The sequence below is a fragment of the Microtus oregoni genome, unplaced genomic scaffold, assembly GCF_018167655.1.
Source record: "Microtus oregoni isolate MIOR12 unplaced genomic scaffold, Mior012 000003F_ref0000135, whole genome shotgun sequence".
NCBI classification, from domain to species: domain Eukaryota; kingdom Metazoa; phylum Chordata; class Mammalia; order Rodentia; family Cricetidae; genus Microtus; species Microtus oregoni.
In genome coordinates this window covers 1,031,188-1,050,485 of record NW_024543062.1, presented here as the reverse complement: position 1 = coordinate 1,050,485, position 19,298 = coordinate 1,031,188, and the positions used below count along the sequence as shown (strand labels likewise).

Sequence of the window (19,298 nt, the reverse complement as noted above, 5' to 3'; positions counted from 1 at the left end):
CCGTAATCCCAGCATCTGGGAGGCGGACATAAACTGGGAGTGATGGCATCCTCCCGTAATCCCAGCATCTGGGAGACGGACATAAGCTGGGAGTGACGGCATCCTCCTGTAATCCCAGCATCTGGGAGGCGGACATAAGCTGGGAATGATGGCATCATCCCATAATCCCAGCATCTGGGAGACGGACATAGGAGGATCAGGAGTTGAGGGTCATTCCCAGCTGCGTAGTGAATCTGAGGCCAGCTTGAGCCACACAAGGCTGTTAAGTGACATCAAAAACAATCTTCCTGTAGAATGTGGGTTTTACCTTTCCTCTAATCCTACAGGTTTTTAATTACTGTTGGTCGGAAAGAGAAAAAGGGAACCATGCTTCTAGCTGTTTCAGCTCCCTCTAGTGACACATTAAGCCAGTCCTGGAGCCCATTAAGTGAAATTAAAAGGATTCGGAGCTGTGCTAGTTAGAACGCGCTTATAATGAAGAGAGTGGCAGCCGCTCAGGGGTAATTAACGCAGTTGTCATGCTTCCTGGGACTGTGCCATCAGGTTCACAGCGCTAACCCAGCACACAGCAGTGACATCACAGGTACCCATGCTATAGGCAGGGCTGTGTGTAGACAGGACAAGGGCTTGCATCAAGACTATGAGATGAGTATCCAATGAGAGCCCCTGATCCTCACGGGAAACTCTAGTCTCCATGTTTTACTGGAGACTCTGATCTCAGAGGGAAGCAAGCTGAGCATTGACTTGAGTCTGGGACAGAGTTGTTGGCTGGAGGAACGGAAGGACCTCCCGCAACACAGAGTGTTTCAGGACACCTAACAGGAAAGGAAATTTGAGAGTGTGTAATGGAGTCACAGTGTTCCCAGAACTCAGCCTTCATGCACAGAGGAAAACATGACCCTAGAAGTGGGGAGAAGACAGGAAGATGGCATTCCACACCCTAACCGACTGGGGGATTCTAGGCAGGTGCTCTACTACTGAGCCACACCCCAGCCCCTCACTGGGGGATTCTAGGCAGGGGCTCTACCACTGAGCCACACCCCACTCCCCTCACTGGGGAATTCTAGGCAGATGCTCTACCACTGAGCCACACCCTAGCCCCTCACTGGGGGATTCTAGGCAGGTGCTCTACCACTGAGCCACACCCTAGCCCCTCACTGGGGGATTCTAGGCAGGTGCTCTACCACTGAGCCACACCCTAGCCCCTCACTGGGGGATTCTAGGCAGGTGCTCTACCACTGAGCCACACCCCAGCCCCAGTGTCTTCTCTGTGGCCTTTTCCCTTATCCTAGGCTTGTGGGCTCCAGTGTCCTTCTACAAGTTTCTACCTCAATTGTCATGAGACTGCTTGAGTTGGGGGTCAAACAGATCTGGGCTGAAATATAGGTTGATGTGTCATTCTAGGCCAAGGGATGTAATCCATAGGAACCTTCAGGCTGCCTAATGAGAGCAAGACTTTTTCTCAGCAGCATGAGTCTTGTGGGGGACCAGGAAACTGACTTGAGTGGCTTTTGTGTAATCTAATCATGATCTGTCAAGACCTGGGTCTTGCTTTGATGGGAAACTCACTGTACAGGCCAAAAGGGAGAAAACAAACAAAAACCTCAACTTAGGCAGAGCGCTGGTGAGTGGCTTTCAACTCTGTTTATCTTACAAACGGTGATAACAGCTATTGAGCAGGGTAGGAGTCTGAGCTCCCAGTGCTTAAACAAGAAAATAAAGGTCATTACGGTGGCATCAAAGGCTGGATTTTGTCTGCGGGTAGGATGGCTCAGAAGTAACTTTGAGCACTGAAGTATCTGCCAGGGACCAGATGTGATGGCTCTTGTCTCTAATGCCAGCACTCCAGGGGCAGGGACAGGGGGATCAGAAGTTTGAAGTCAGACTGAAAGAAAAGAGAAGTACGTTTAATTCTAGATAAGTCTGGGGAAATATTCTACTGCGGAGCCCTACCTCTAGCCTCTCAAATTGTTTTCAAATTATTATTAAGTCACCAATCACAAAAACTAAACTTGGCAACCTAGTGGGGCCTGCCACAGTCTAGTGTCAAGGTGAGAGTCCTGTGTGACGGAGGGCAATTGAGGAGAAGCAGAAATCTTCAGTATTGCCTACGATAGCCCTAGCAACCGTTGATGCCTAATGTGGCCTGGGATAGCCTTGTCAATAGTCCTAGGGTGGCCCTGTCAACAGTGGGTGTCCAGGGTGACCTAGGGTGGCCCTGACAATAGTGGGTGTCCAGGGTGGCTTAGGGTGGTCCTAGCAATAGTAGATGCCTAGTGTGAGGCCTCCCTTAGAAACTATATTAGTCACTTTCTCATTGCCCTGACAAAATACCCAACAAAAGCAATGTAAAGAAAAGGTTTATTTGGCTTACAGTCTGAGGGTTCACAGTCCACCACTGTTGGAAAGCATGGCAGCAGGATCAGGAGGCGGCTGGTCACATGACATCCACAGTCAGGAAGCAGAGAGAGATGGATGCAAGTGCTCAGCTCACTTTCTCCTTTGTATTCAGTCCAGGACCCCAGCCCATGGGATGGTTGGTACTTCTCACATTCAAGGAGGGTCTCCCCTACTCAAATGAGTTTAGATATTCCCTCACAGACATGCCCAGCCTTGTCTCCTAAATTGTTCTTAATCCTGTCAAGTTGACAACTTATACTAACATCATAGGTACCCTGCAGGTCAGTCATGGATGACCTCCCCCCACACATAGATGTTTTCTCCAAGAACTCTCAGAACTGAGTGGATGAATATCTGTCTCCCTTCAGGATTCATCCCAGGGCGCTGGGGGTTTTGGGGCTCTCTGGAGGCTCCACTGCCCTGCCAAAGACTGAGTGAAGCCATCTGTAGAAGTTAGTGTTTATTGACACTTTACACAAAGTAGACCTGGAATAAGGGATTCTCAACTGAAGAATCGCCCCCATCAGATTGTTCTTCAGGCATGTCCATGGGGCATTTCCCTGATTGATGATTGCGGTGCCACCTCAGGGTGGGATGGTCCTCAGCTGTGTCAGAAAGCTATGTGAACCTGAGCTAGTAATAGTGTTCCTCCATGGTCTCTCCTCCAGTTCCTGTTTAGCTTCCCTCGGCAATGAACTCTAAGATATTGTGAACCCTTTTCTCCCCAAGATATTTTTGGTCATTGTGTTTACCTGACAACAGAAAGCCTACTAGACTAGCCATCCTCTTTCTTCCTTGGCTCAACACATGCCAGAAGCTGCCAGCAGCAGCCAGATGGCATGTCCTGTGTGTTTGCTATGACAAGATTCCTAAGCTCTGAGGTTCTTAAGTCCAGGGCTGCAGTGGGTCCACCCAAACATGGCATCAAGGGCAAGAAGCCAGCGCTATGCATTCGTGGCAAAGAGCATGACATCCGCTGTGAGAGGATAGCTATTGTACATGAATGGCTATGTTGTGTGCGCGCGTGTGTGTGTACACATGTGTTTGTGTATACATGTGTTCTTGTGTGCTCAGGTATATTGCAAGTGCCATGCACGTATGTGTGTGTGTGTAGAGTACAGTGGAAGACCCACATGTCAGCGTCCCTCCACTCTGGGTTTTAGACAGTCTTTCACTTTTACCTTGAACTCAGGAATTCAGTTAGGCTGGCTCGTGAGCCCCAGGGGTCCTCCGGGCTCTGCCTCCACAGCACTGGGATTTCATGTATGTGACTATTTTTTTATGATTGCTGTTTTGTTTGGGGGATCTACGACTGTCAGCTGCGGAGTACCCCAGAAGTTCCTGGGGTTCCTTATCAATAGCTTGAAGAGATCTGTCTGCACCATGACAAGGTCGATGTAGTGACTGCCAGTTCATCTATGCTGGCGTGTTAGCTGCTGCACGGGCATGCAGAGCCAACCACAGCTGTGACCATGGCCTCCTATTTTACGAGTGATACTGCTTGTGAGCATCCAGCCAGCAGATGCTGGGGAAACTGCCAGTCAAAATGCTTCGAGGAAACAATTTCATGCATTAAAAAATATGGGGAGATGGCTCAGTGGGTAAAGCACCTGCCATGAAAGAAGGGGACCTGAGTTCCATCCCCAGCACCCACATAGGAATCAGGCCTCCTAAGACATATCTGTAACCTCATCCCTAGGGAGGCCAAGCTAGGAGGATCCCTAGAGCTCACTGCTGGGCCAGCCTAGTGAGTCAGTGAGCTCCAGGTTCAGGTAGAGACTGTCTTAGTTAGGGTTTCGGTAGCTATGAAGAGACACAGTAACTCTTATAAAAGAGAACATTTCATTGGGGTTGACTCACAGTTTCAGAGGTGTAGTCTGTTATCATCATGGAGGGAAGCGTGGCATCATGCAGGCAGACGTGGTGCTGGGGAGGTCGCGGCGAGTTCTACCCCCAGATGGGCAGGCTGCAGGAAGAGAAGACCCTGAGCCACTGTCCCCAGTGACTTACTTCCTCCAACAAAGCCACGCCTGCTCCAGCAAGGCCACACCTCCTAATAATGCAGCCCTCCCTATGAGCCCCATGGAGGCCATTTTCTTTCAAACCACCCCAGGGACCCGGTCTCAAAAAAGAAGGTCTAGAGAAACTGACAGAGACCTGACCCCTGGCTTTTACACACAAATGTGCAGGCACACCCACACGGCCATGTGCGTGCACACATTAATGTGTACACACCACACACACACACACGTACACGCACACACTGGCTGATGTTTGTGTATGTGCATCTCACACATTCAAACAACAGGCCTTCCTAATGGCTAAGTTCTCCAGGCAGGCTGGAAGCCCTGAAGCTCTCAGGAGCAAAAATTAAAAGGTAGCACATTTTGTCTATTTCCTCCCCGCATGTGCCAGAAGCATCCTGTTACCTGCGTTACCTGCAGTACTTTTGTATCATAGAACGCCACGCTGCAGTACAGCAGACACAGGCATGTCTCATCTGGGAGCTTCATTCAGCGTCTTTCCACTCAGCCGAAAGGCACTGGAGTCCCCACGTGGTTGGGATCACACCGAGTGTGCGGCTCACCCAGCAACCTGCTGCAGATGGACCATCACAGCCAGGGCCGTCCGGGCTTTGCTTTCTGCCAAGTCTCTGGAAAGCCAAGCTTGGGGGTGCCAAGGAGGGATCTATGCGCCGGCCTACCAGAGTAACGGCCATGCTCAATTCCGCCTTTCATGATTTTAATTGTACAACAGTAATTTTGTGATCGAGTTGCCGACGGCGAACATGCAGAAGACATTAACTTTATTTATGTTTTGGATTATTAATGCGGCTGTTAAAATTCCTCCAGTTAGTTTTGATTGAATTGTTTTTTTGTGTGATTCTGTTGTTTAATGGAGCGGTAAATAAGAATTTCTGATAATGAGACCCAGCATCTGTCACAACAACCTGGTGTGGGCTATTAACATTTCCATTAGCGGCGGGGTGGGCAGCGATAATACAGAAGCACACAGTTAGACCAAAATAAATAGGCATGTCAGGCTGGGCGGGTGTTAATTACTATTTTATTCTGCATGGGTGGGGGGAGAGAGCAGGAAGCAGGGGAGGGAGCTGCGAGCAAGGGGTGACCTACTGAGGTGGCCTTATCTCTACAAAGGAGCCCCTGCTAGCAAAATCTCCTTAGGCAGTGATGGTGTTGTGGCTTCCCTTGATGGCCTCTAGACAGACTTAAATCAGAAGGCAGCCAGCAGGTAGTGTGGAGATGGCTCAGTCGCTAAGGAACTCTCTATGCATGCACAGCTTGAGGACTGAGTTTGGATTCCAGGCACCTAAAAGCCCCAGGGTTCCCAGAGGTGGAGAGGGGAAGAGTCAGGTGAATTCCCTAGATATAATTGACTGGCTAGCTGAGTGAATCTCTTAGCTCCAGGGTTCAGTGAGGGACCCTGACTCAAAAAAAATAAGGTGGGGAGGTGGAGAGGGAGAGCATGGAGAATGCCTGCCCTTCTCGTACACATGCACAGGTGTGCACCCTCACACACACACACACACACACACACACACACACACACAATAAAATGAGAAGTGATCAGTGAAAACCTGACTGATTTCTGGCCTTCATACATACCTGCACACATATAAACACATGCATGCATACACATTTGCATACACATGAACATATACATACCACAAACATGCATGTGCGTGCACACACACACAAGTGATAAAGAGCAGTTGGTAGTTAGTGCTCTTGGGCCCACAAGCTGAGGCTGAAGGAGGTGAGGTGGGGCTGGGCTAATGGGCTAGCCTCTGCCTCCCAGGGGCTAGTTCCTTAGGATAACTCCATGCAACTCTAGGATACAACCAGGAACCAGATTGTCTATGAGGAGCACTCAGTGAGAGACAGGACTATCTCCCGAGAGGCAGTGAACAGCCTGCCACGAGAAGGTACCGGTGTGGAATTGAGAACCAACCGCGAGACAACTGGCAGAGAGAGGGCAAAGCGGTTCCGAGCACGGCTCCGGCTCCCTGCACTGTTCTCCACTCCCTAATGGCTGTGAGGGACAGAGTGGGCAGCCCACTGCCCTCTGGCCACCACATCTTTTGCTTGTATATTGAGCCTGGGATAGGACGGAGCACCCCAGGAAGTGCTCTGGTGGGAGGGAGAGAGAGGAACAGCCTTGGGTTCAGAACTTGCAGTCAGAGTAGCGCACATACAGCCATGTTCCCAGACACCAGAGTCCCTGTGCGTGTGGACGGGCAGCTGTGTTTCTAGAGTTTTCTGGGAGCAGGCGCCACAATAGAGGCACCTAAACTTGCAGTGGCAAAGAAGCTGTCACTGTGTTCTGTTCCTTCCACTCCCGTCAGGGATGTCTGGCTAAACATGGCTCTCTCACCCACAGAGCCTCTTGGGTCCCTGCCATGCCCCCAGGTGCTTCTGGGACCTCCAGTTGTCTTCCATGTTTCACTGTTTTGTCTCCCAGTGGGTGATCTCCCAGCCCGTTCCACGTGGGTTTCCAGACAGTGTATGTGTCTCAACATTCGCTAACTGTATCTCTGCAGAATCAATGTTCTTTGTGACTGTGTAGTCTGCTTTGTGCATTTAGAGGAGGTTCCTCTGGGAGAGCTTGCAACCTTCCTTGGCATCAAAGGACTAAGAATTGCCTGGAACACAGTGCCTGAAACCTGGAATGTGATTATACCTGAGGCCTCCCAAACTTGGGTGGTGTCCAGGGCTGTTCCCCATGCTGTCACAGAATTACGTCCTGTGTGAGCCCTGGAGACATGAGTTGGTGGGTCCCAGCCAGCTTATGGGAAGCCACCAAAGTTATTGTCCCGTTTCTTTCCACAGCTCCAGCGATGGCCCCACAGAATGTCCAGGTGACGCCACTCACGGCCAGCCAGCTGGAGGTCACATGGGACCCACCACCCCCAGAGAGCCAGAACGGGAACATCCAGGGCTACAAGGCAAGTTTTCATGCACTATCGGGCTCTTGCAGCTTGCTGTGTGCCCAGCGCGCTAAGGCTTTGGCTGCATACAGGCTACACTGCGGGACTGCTGTGTCCCCAGCAGCTGCACAACAGTGAAGTAGGCCACGTATGCCTGGAGCAGGCTTGGAAGCAGCATCCCGTGTGGCTGCTGTGTGGTCACCACAGAGCACACTTGGCTCCTCCAAAGAGAATCAGGACCACCGAGGAACCTGACCTCTTTCTGTGCCCACACCACAGCCCCCAGGGCATTTACTGATTGTTCCGGAAGTTGGGTACCCTCACCAAAGCAGGTTCCAAATCCCACACTGTCCACTGCACATTGAGGGAATCTCTCATTTCCATAGGTGTGGGGTAGAGCTAGAGAACCTCTGTGTGTGCGTGTGTGTATTGTGTGTGTGTGTCTGCCTGTCTGTGTCTGTTCGTGTTCATGTGCATGTGTGTGTGTGTGTCTGTGTCTGTGTGCATGTCTGTCTGTCTGTGTGTATGTGTCTCTGTGTGTATGTGCATGTCTGTCTATGTGTGTGTATATGTGTCTATGTGTCTTTGTGTGTGTCTGTGTGTGTATGTGCACATGGCATGTCCAGAGGGTCACTTGACTATGCTGTTCTTTAGGCCTCAAGTACTGTCAACATTTTTATTTTATCTATTTATCCATCTATCTATCTATCTATCTATCTATCTACCTATCTATCTATCTATGGTGGGATGAAGACAAGCTTTCTCCTTGGCCCAGAACTCACCTGATATATTAGGCAGGCTGGCTGACAAGCCCCAGGGACCCCCCTGTTTCTGTCTCCCCAGCACCAGAGTTACAGGCAGGTGCTACCGTGCCCAGATTTCTTTTAGCATGGGTTTCAGAATAACACTCGGGTCCTTAGACATCCATAGCTTGGGCCATGTTCTGAGCTCTGGGAGTCCTCATGTGGTGTGACTTCTAGGAGCCTCATTTTAAGACAGGCTCACTAAAGAAGTCACCAAGTCTCCATGAGCCCGTGCTCTAAAGGTGAAAGAAAGGAAGAGTGCTCATCTTGCCAGCCAGCATGGGGGCGGGGGGGGGGGGAGAATGGCTCCATGGGCCCGCTTCACCCCTGCTGAGGGCACCCAGGAGCTCTAAGCATCGCCCAGACCTCCCTGGAGGAGACATCCCATCTGGCGTCTCCGTTCTTCCAGAAGTAATTTCTTTGTCTGGCCTCCATGAGCCCTACTTGATCAGTTATCAGAATCTCAGAGCCATCCTGCCCTGATGAATATTGGCCCAATTAAATGTCCATTTTAAAATGATCTTGGTAGGTGTGCTATGAAAATGAATACCTCCCTGCCGGCAGGGCTCTTACGAAGATGAATGAGGTCACAGAAAGTCCCCTGAGCTCCAAGGCAAGGCACTATTTATGCACATCTAAAAATATGTTTTCTCATTTCCCTAATGATAAAGACATTGAACTTGGATATTGATCACAAGTTAGCATGGCCTGTCTGAGCAGAGGCTTTCCTGCAGTCAGCTCTGCCATCAAACGTGCAGCTAGGGCTTGAGGGTGGAAGTCAGCAGGCTCACATGTCGGACAGGCTCCAACCACAGATGGGACCTGTGAGGCCGGGTGTCCCGGCTGCCTCCTGCAGCGTCTGCCCTGCTCTCACAGAGGGCACACTGCTCTTGTGGCCTGGCACAGGCTCATGTACACAGAGCCAAGGGGGATCTTCCAGCCAGTGTTGTCTTTGGGCAGTCCAGCTGGCACGGGTTTGGGGCAGGGGTTGCCAGACAGCTGTTTAGGGAAGTGGTTCTGCTAATCATTCAAACCTTTGTGCTTGGACCTCAGATTTACCTGTAAAGCACAGCAAAGCTAAATGAGAAAAAATGGTACCTAAGGGAGGCAAGGTGCTCTCCCCCAGTCCCAGCTTAGGACTGTTTCCTGGTGCGTGCGTGTGTGCGTGTGTGTGTGTGTGTGTGTGTGTGTGTGTGTGTGTGTGTGTGTACATGCTCAGGTACATGTGTGTGTGTGCATGTGTTTGGAAGCCAGCTATTGTTTCTCAGGTTCCCTCCACCACATTTAGAAAAAAAATCATTCTTAAATTGTGTCTGGGTATGTACACATCAGTGCATGTACCAGTGGAGACCAGAAGAGGGCATCAGAACTCCATCAGCAGTTGTGAGTTGCCAGGGATAGCTGCTAGGATCTGACCTCAGATCTTCTGGAAGGGCGGAATAAACCTTTAATTGCTAAGCCACCTCTCCTGCACCCTACCTTGTGTTTTGAGACAAACTGTCTACTGTCTTGCTGGCTTGTAAGATAGGCTGAGCCCCGGGGATCTGTTTGCCTCACTTCCCCAGAGCTGGGATTGGAAGCATGCATCCCATGCATGGCTTTTTTTTTTTTTTTTTTTTTTAAACATGGGTGCTGGGGATTGAACTCATGTGCTCATGCTTGTGCAGCAAACACTGATTGGTCCATCATCATCCCCCGTCTCCTTCCTGTGATTTTTGGTGTTTCATCCCCAAAGTGGTTTTGCTACATTGATGGAAGATTTGGGTGTGGGTTTTGAACAAACTACGGGAGTGTGGGGAGAGACTTTGGGTCTTGCCTATCTGTAGGTCAGAGCAGGGAGCAGATTCTGGGGCTTTCCCCCACCAGAAGACTACGTCACAGGTTATAGGCTGCACATAACAAGCATTCAAATGCATGAGCCTGGAGCAGGCAGCCTGCATCCTAACCACAACACCCACCAGGGGCTGTGACCTCTGCATACTGGCCTACCTGCAGGTCCCACACTGATCAGTTTAAGTAGATGATGCTCAAAGTCTAGATAACAGGGCAGCATCCCTGACCATTGCCCAACACCCCAGTACCCTAGGCCTCCTTCACCAACTAACCTGAACCCCAGGATCATAGTCTTCATACTAAGGCTTGGTAGATTCCAACCATACCCCGTGCTCTGCCCAACAGATTTACTACTGGGAGGCTGACAGCCGCAACGAGACTGAGAAGATGAAAGTCCTCTTCCTTCCTGAGCCTGTAGTAAAGATAAAGAATCTCACCAGCCACACCAAGTACCTGGTCAGCATTTCTGCCTTCAATGCCGCGGGTGATGGGCCTAAGAGTGACCCACGTCAGGGACGCACGCATCAAGCTGGTAGGTGGCCCTGTCTGTCCTGTCATAGCATCAAGGGTACTGCTCAAGAGCCAGGGGTATAGCTCATTTGGGAGATGGAGGCAGGAGGATACAGAGTTCAGTTCTCTTTAATGACATGTTGAGTTCCAAGTCAGCATGAGATACATGAGACCCCGTCTCAAAAAAAAAAAAGATAAAAGGAAATAATAAAGAGGGGGGATAGGGAAGGAGGGAGGGAGGAAGGAAAGGAAAAGAAAGAAAAAAAGTGCACTTAGAATTTGGAGGTGTATGACAGTGACCCACTGGTCCCCAATGCCTGTGCTAAGGCAGTTTGGCTAGGTTGTAGCAGTGTGTTTTCTTGTAAGCCTTCAAAGTCATGGAAGGAGGAAGAGCCTTGTCTGTGTCTTACCTCCCTTCCTGACCCACAGAGCTCCTTCTAGTGCTTTCTCTCAGAGCTTCTCCCCATTCATCTTGGTCTCTAGGAACTGAGTTCCTTGTGCATGGAGGCCAGGGCCCAAATCGGGGACCCACATGGCTGCACCCCAGGGCTTCTATACCCATCCACAGCCTTGATGGTTTGGTAGCTCAGGCTTCCTTGTGTGTTAGCCCAGCAGCAATCTGTGACTACAAGGTTTCAAAGGAATTTCAAGAGGAAGGATCAAGGTAGCAGCTACCACCACCATCACTGACCCCCCAATACTACCCAGCCCACCCCCTGCCATGGGAAAGGAGGGTTAGAAAGAGAAGGAAGAGGGGAGGGAAATGGAAAGGTGAAATAGGGAGGGGAGAGGAAGAGGGGGGGAAGGTGAAGAATAGAAGGGAGAAAAGAGGAGGGAAGAGGAAAGTGAAGTGGAGGACAGGAAGGAGGGGAGAAGAAAGGCAAGGTGGGGAGGGAAGGGATGGGGAGAAAAGGGGAGAAGAGCAGGAAAGGGGCGGGCTGAGCTGTGAAGAGGAAGGAGGGGTGTGGGGAAAGGAAATGAGGGGAGACAGTGCTTCTGCTTTCCTGGAAGACGGGACTCAGCATCTCCCACAGCGTCCAGCATCTTCCCACAGCATCCAGCGATGGAGCTGCCACAGTTTATCGTCTGTTCTCTCTGTTAGCTATTCTGGCCTTTGTCCTTTCCCCCTTGCCGCTCCTTTGTGGTTCAGCTGCATCATCCTCTGTGATCTTCTGGGAGGGCCCCTGCATCTTGTTGATCCCAGTCAGCCGAGGGCTGTTCACTGTGTCTCCCATCCCTCCATTCCTCTTGGCCACTTACATTTCCACAACCTTAGGTAACACCTAGGAGCACTGCCCATCCGGTAAGGAGGCATGGCTCTGTCCGAGGTATCCATAAAACCATTTATCTTCACTCTGCATCCCTGTGCGCTTTTTTCCCAGCTCCGGGGCCCCCCAGCTTCTTGGCCTTCTCAGAAATAACCTCCACCACACTCAACGTGTCCTGGGGGGAGCCATCAGCAGCTAACGGCATCCTACAGGGCTATCGAGTGGTGTATGAGCCCTTAGCACCCGTGCAAGGTAAGTCCTTGTGTGTGAGTGGGAGGTGGAGGGGACTGTAGTGGACTCTACTCCAGGGTACACAGAGAGGGAATGGGGAGATGGCTCGGCTCCTGGTACTTGCAGTGCAAGCATGAGGGCCTGAATGAACCCCCAGAGCCCATGTAGAAACTCTAGGGGTGGCAATGATCAATCCTGGTGCTGGAGAGCTGGAGACAGGTCTGTAATGGCTAACTAGCTAACTAGCTGAACCGGGTTTCAAGTAAAGAGTAACAGACTCTGGGGCTTGCTGGTGAATGCCATGTCTGAATACCACAGGTATGGTAATTTGAATATCTTTGACCCCCATAAGATCACAGGGGGTGGCACTATTAGGAGGTGTGGCCTTGTTGGAGAAGGCTGGACGGCACGCGTCTTCAATCCAGACCTTGAGACTGGAGGGCACACCTTTAATCTGGACCACACCTTTTGACCTTTTGTTGGAACTGTACCACTGTAGGGGTGGGCTTTGAGGTCTTTTTCTCAAGCTTCATTCAGTGTGACAGTCATTTGATTTCCTGTTGCTTGCAAAATATAAGCCACTCGGCTGTTTCTCCAGCACTGTGCCTGCCTGCATGTCGCCATGCTCCCTGCCTGCATGTTGCCGTGCTCCCTGCCATGATGGACTGAACCTCTGAACTGCAGGTTACCACAATTAAATGTTTCCTTTATAAGAGTTGCTGTGGTCATGGTGCCTCTTCACAGCAATAAAAACCTAACTAAAAGAACAGGTTAGAAAGCAGGTCCTTGCTCTCCCAAGAATGTGCTCGCTGATAAATAATAGACGGATCATGGGCTGGAATGCAAATGGCTTTGGGAAAGCAGATCATGGAGCCCATAGTAACTGAGGGAAGACAGCAGTAGAGATCCTGCCTATCGTTCTGCCTGGAGGGCTGAGGTGAGGCAATGTGGTGGAACAGCAGCAAGTGGCAGATTAAGGATGTGGCTTCAAAGGACCAGTAGGGCTAGTCACACACCAGGAACCTGATTATCAGTCCCGCCTCTGGGTGTATTTTGAGTTCCATCTATGGCTGAGTCTTCTATCCACATGTTCCTGTGTCCACTGAGGACCTGTAGCCTTTCTTCCTCACCCCAATGCATGCCCAGGGACAGGTGCAGCCATCTCTGCATTATGACCCAGGTTCAGACCTCCCTTCTGGTCATACGCAGATAGATGGTAAAACTTAGGGATTATTGAATGTCCAGAAGGAAATAATGCATCAGCAGCTGGCCAGATCATAATGGCCCTCCCTTTAACGCCGGGGTCATTTTCCTTTTGAAATAGGCAGTCCCGTGGAGCAGGAAGTTGATTTGAAAGGGAACATTCAAACACTCGATTTTATCGCATCGAATCTCTGATGCCTTTGACAAGAAGATTTGCTATTATTTCATGGTCCTCTAAGAAAGACAGAATGCTCACTGTAAACTATGGCCCCAGGCTTTCGCACCATCCATTCCGAGCGACGTCCCAAACCAGAGTAGGGGAAGTGAGAGAAAGAAAAAACTAGGGGTGTCTGGGCCGATCAATGAGCCTCCTAACAGCTGTGGGGGTGATCTGAGGATGGAGTTCTAAGAGTCCAAGATGGCACTGGAGGGGACAGAGGGCAGTGGTGGCTGTGGTCCTGCTGGGTGGCTTTCCTGCCGAGGTGAGCAACCTGTCCAGGAGCATATGGCTCCTACAGGACTACCTTCAAGATCCCAGGACAGAGTTCCAAAAGACATGCCCGTTTTTATATGGACAGCAGATTGAAGACTTCCCAAAGGCCTTCCTATCTGTTCAATAGGGTTCCTTCCGCACATCACACACACACACACACACACACACACACACACACACACACTCACGTCACAAGCATTTCACGGACGGCAAACAACTGAAGTCATTCAAATGAGTAGTGACTGTCAGAAACGTGGCACTAATTGACCCAGGTACCCTTCGTAATCAGAGCTGGCTTGAGTATTTCATTTGTCCTCAAACAAGCAGCTGACTCTGCCATGTCCTGTGTCCTGGGTTAATGGCTGCCTGGATCCCCAACAATCCTGTGGTTCATACCCTGGGAGCTCAAGGCTGCTGTTCTAGCTGACTCTAGTACCTGCTCTCCAAACAATTGCCTGTCATTCCTTAATGGGATCCCTGCCACGGGGAACTTGCTGTCTGTTGTGATTCACTCTCTCTGTACATCCCTCAGACGGTTCTGGCTTTCCCACGGCTGCTCCTCCCAGCCAGCCAGCCTCCTGCCTCTACACGCCCTGTGTTACCAGGGCTATGGGGGGGGGGGGGGTACTTTTTCCTCTTTCACGACAATGTGTTCTGACACACTTGATCCATTTAGACATGATCCCACCTGGCCTCAGTGATGGGCAGTGTTTATGAGTACCTACTGCCGTGGCTCTCAAGTTGTGGGTCATGACCTCTTTGGAGGTCTCGAATGACCCTTTCACATGGATCACCTAAGACTGGAAAACACAGATAGTTCCATTACAGTTTCTAACACTAGCAAAACTACAGTTATGGCATAGCATTGAAAATAATTTAATACTTGGGGTCACCACAACGTGAGGAACTGTATTAAAGGGTTGCAACTTTAGGAAGGTTGAGGACCACTGACTTACAACGTACCTGCACAGTGCTATTTGTTAGGTTTCAAACCCAGGACAAACCACTTGAGGCGCCCATTTAATGTATCCAAGCAGATGCTGGCCACCAGGTTCTCCCTGCATCCCTCAGTCCCTACCTGCTACAGGGTCCTCCTGGCTGGCATCCCCCTCCCCTCCCCTCCACATCTCGAGCCCAGTGTTCTCCTCCACCATACCTAGGAACAGTCAGGGCCTTTCCTTTCTGATTTCTGTTTCTCACCCCCTCCTCGCCTGCCGTCCACCATCCCCGCATCTGTGCCCCCACGCTGAATTGTAGCCTCGGTGTACATTTTACAGAGAAACTGAGTTCAGGAGGCTGGGGAGATGGTCACTCAGTAAAGTACTTGCCTTGCAAGCATGAGGATCTGAGTTCAATCCCCAGCAGCCACCCAAAAAGAAGGGTATGGTGACATGTATTTATAATCCCAGCACTGGTGAGAGAGAAGACGGGGATCTGTGGGACTCACTGGCCAACCAGCCTGGCCTACTCAGAGACCCTCAGTACCTGTAGGAGGTACTCTGTTAAAAATCATGATGGACAATGCCAGAGGAGGGATACTCAACATTGACGTCTGGCCCCTACACACATGAATACATATGCACACACCTGATCACCTCCCCCATCACACATGTACCCACCCCACACAAAGAACTGAATTTAGAGCCCATCTTTTTTATTATTACATTTAAAATTTTTGTTGTGTGTGTGTATGTGCACAAGCACACGCATGCACACACATATGGGCACGGGCACACACACCTATGAGGCGCGGCATGTGTGTGAAAATCGGAAAACAACTTGCAGTAGTCAGTTCTCTTCTGCTTCCACCATGTGAATCAAACTCGGCAGTCAGTGCCTTTCTGTGGGGCCATCTAGGGGCCCAAGAGCCTTCCATCCATTGACTGGACTTCCAGACTCAGAAGGAGGGGAGGGACTTGAACCCAGGCGCCCAGTGCATGAGTGGAGCTCTGCAGCCTATGATCGGAGGGAGCTGGGGAGCTTGTGTTCCTGACAGCCGGTGCAAAGGCGAGCACTGGAGAGTGAGTGCCAGGCGATTCACTGACTGCATAGCTGGGTGTGTGCTTGTCACTCCCCAAGTGGCAGCCGGTGGAGTCACTTCAGTTGCACCCGTTTTCACCTCTTCTCATAAGTGACAAGATGTTCTGTTGCTGGCATTGCCCCTCTGTGTGTCTCGAGGTCTGGCTCCTTCATCACACATGTTCTTGTCGTCGGGGTGGTGTCTGCTCCGTGCTGAGAACTGGGACACTGGGACAGGAGGACAGGATTGTGACTTTGTGGCCCCTTATTGGCTCTGGAAGTCGAGGACAGCCAGGCCTCAACATAGACAGTCCAAGCGCAAGTGATCCAGATGCCCAGATCCTTGATTTTGCTTTTGCTTTTGTTCTGAGACATTTACTTTGCAGCCCAGGTTAGACTCAAACATTCTCAGTAGCCTAGGCTGTCCTAAGACCCACTCTGTAGCCCTACACTGACCTTACACATCCCCTCCTTCTTCTGCGTGTCTGTCATGGTTGATCCCAGACTCAGCTGGTTAGTGACTAGAAGCACACAGCCCAGCCAATGGCACCACAGAATTGCCTGTAAGTAGCAACAACTGAGCCACAGGAACCATGAATGGCCCTGCAAGAATGAGGTGACCATGGAAAAGGTCTTACTACTCACGCCTCCTGAACCAGTGTCTCCGCGGCAGCTTACTCTGGTTGTGGCTGCTCTACTCTCATGGCCAGTGGAAGCTCAGCCATCATGAGGCAAGCAGAGCTTAACAGCTTAACAGATGTTTGAACACAGGACACACTAGAGCCCTGCCAACACACACATACGCACTCACATGCTGCACACTTGCACATGAATGTATGCAGCTGAACAGGCCTGCAGGGTGACCCAGCACCTCCCTTACATAGAATTCCCCAGTGAGGGACTGGGGCATGGCTCAGTGGTAGAGCACCTGCCTAGAATCCCCCAGTGAGGGGCTGGGGGGTGGCTCAGTGGTATAGCACCTGCCTAGAATCCCCCAGTGAGGGGCTGGGGGGTGGCTCAGTGGTAGAGCACCTGCCTAGAATCCCCCAGTGAGGGGCTGGGGTGTGGCTCAGTAGTAGAACACCTGCCTAGAATCCCCCAGTGAGGGGCTGGGGGGTGGCTCAGTGGTAGAGCACCTGCCTAGAATCCCCCAGTGAGGGGCTGGGGGGTGGCTCAGTAGTAGAACACCTGCCTAGAATCTCCCAGTGAGGGACTGGGGCGTGGCTCAGTGGTAGAGCCCCTGCCTAGAATCCCCCAGTGAGGGGCTGGGGTGTGGCTCAGGGGTAGAGCACCTGCCTAGAATATCCCAGTGAGGGGCTGGGGTGTGGCTCAGTTGTAGAACACCTGCCTAGAATCCCCCAGTGAGGGGCTGGGATGTGGCTCAGTGGTAGAGCCCCTGCCTAGAATCCCCCAGTGAGGGGCTGGGGTGTGGCTCAGTGGTAGAGCCCCTGCCTAGACATATAAGGCCTAGGTTTCATGCCTAGTACTTCAAAAAAGAAATTTAAATAATTAACTGTTGAAATAGAACATTGGTCTTACCCGGCATTACCCGGGACTAGGGCTTCCCCAATTCTTCCCCTGCTGACCTAGGACTGCAAACTTCCAAGAGAACCACTCTTGGCTGAGTGGCAGACAGGAAGTCCTTGTCTTTGCTCTTCTCTGTCCTTTCCTTTCATGCATCTCTGAGAATTTTTCCTGCTGCTATCAGGAGTGGAGGAGCAAATGTTCAGCCAGATACAAGACGAAACCACTAAAGGCACTACCCCACGGGGAGCATCACATCACTAGGAGCATCACCCCAGTATTAGTACCACCCTACTGGGACCATCGCCCCATTGAGAACAGCCTTACCCCACTGGGAATAACGGCGTGCTGGCACACCACTCCCACTAAGAGCATCCCCATGACTGGGAAATTACTCCACTGGGAAGAACATCCCACTGGAGCACTACACCCATGGGAGCACAGCACCACTCGGGATATAACCAACTAGAGCACTGATCACTAGGAATAACCAACCACAGGGAGGACAGAGACATCAGTACATTGGGAGCAATCACCCTGCTAGGGGCATTGCACCAGCATATACCATCCAGTAGAAGTGCCAGCCATCAGAGTATCATGCTACTGGGAGCACCGTGCTGCCAAAAGCCACAGGCTGCAGTACTGCACAACTGCTACATTTGGGACCCAGCACCACGCCCCACAGACCGTGCTCCCTGGAGCACCGCACTACATGGAGCACTAAGCCATTTGAGCACCGAGCCATGTTTTGGGGAATCTGATTTTATGGCAGAGATATTTTTATGTTTCTTAAATATGTTTTAAACTGTCGTAGTTTTATGAGATTGTTACCCCCAAGGCTCCGTAGTACAGGGCATGGTTTTAAAATTGACTACATAAATAAAATTCTGACACACTTGAAATGGAGGGAAGGCCAGGATGACCCTTCCTCTGGGCAGGATCAAATGTACCAAGTCCCTAAATGGATTTGCATCTGCTCCAGAGAGAACTAAGCATTTCTAAGAACAGAAGGAGTTACTACAATGCAACCTTACGCCTGAGAACGTGTTTGCAGTGACAGCGACCCTGTGCCACCTTCCATCCTTGTAGCCCCTTCCTTGAGTAGCACGAATGACGGTGGGGTCCAGGTCTGTAGAAATGACTACATTTTTCTACAGACCCCCAAAATGAGGAGGGTGAAAGAGAACTTGTTTAAATCACCCTGAAATCATTCGGAAGGCAGTAAGTCAGCTGGCACAAATCTGTATTAAAGGCACATTATGAGCACAATGAACCAGCTGAGAGGTCTGCAGATCTGTGCTCTGATGGCTAGGAACAATGGATCAGTTTTGAATAAGATGGTACTTTGGTTCCTCTAAATAAGCCCGCGTGGTATTAAAGAGACACGCTTCATGACGATACCCTTATTCCGCTGGGAGCATGGGTGCTCAACAGGAAGCAGCATCCCCTGTGTCCAGCTCTTCACGAGGCTCCAGGGACACACTTCTGCTGACCTCAAGGATGTGGAAGAACTACTTCCTCTTCTCATCCTGGATGTGCCTGGCAGAGCGAGTGAGAGCTCGGAGAAGTCCCACAGCCAGGAGCTTACCTAACCTGAAACATCATCACTGCATTGTTTGAGAACCCATGGAGGCCAAGAACCTCATCTGCCCTCCCGGGGAATGTACGTTTGTGAAATTTTCAGTATTTCTTCTTTCCTCCGAATGTTAGATTTCAGTCTAATTGTATGGCAATGTTCATTATTCTCTGATTCTTTTTCTGCAGTATCATTTACCCGAAATTAATCGCAATCCAAAAATATTAGACTAGGGGACTAAACCATTTCTAAATTTTAAGTATGCACAATCCCAAGTACTTCAACTAAATCTCCCTCCATCCTCCTGCCTCTTGGCCAAGATGTGAATTGCCTCTGTTGAGAGTTTCAGTGCTGTGTGCGCTACCCTCCTGTAAGCTACTTAGTGGCTGTCTCAGTCACCAGATCAAGTGTTGTTCATCATAGCCATGTTAATGTGTTACCTTCCCATTAGCTATCTCAGTTGTAAGAGAGGTTGTTTTCCAGAATATTC

At 50.6% G+C, this 19,298-nt stretch overlaps 1 protein-coding gene across 1 annotated transcript in view; it reads left to right on the top strand.

Moving 5' to 3' along the window:
* The window catches only part of LOC121446547 (protein sidekick-1), a 958,674-nt gene that overhangs the window by 900,296 nt on the left and 39,080 nt on the right, over positions 1–19,298 (top strand). The window contains exons 36-38 of the mRNA XM_041649217.1: positions 7,251–7,366; positions 10,330–10,516; positions 11,877–12,014. Of these exons, the coding sequence (XP_041505151.1) occupies positions 7,251–7,366; positions 10,330–10,516; positions 11,877–12,014 (441 nt within the window). The remainder of the gene's footprint in view (positions 1–7,250; positions 7,367–10,329; positions 10,517–11,876; positions 12,015–19,298) is intronic.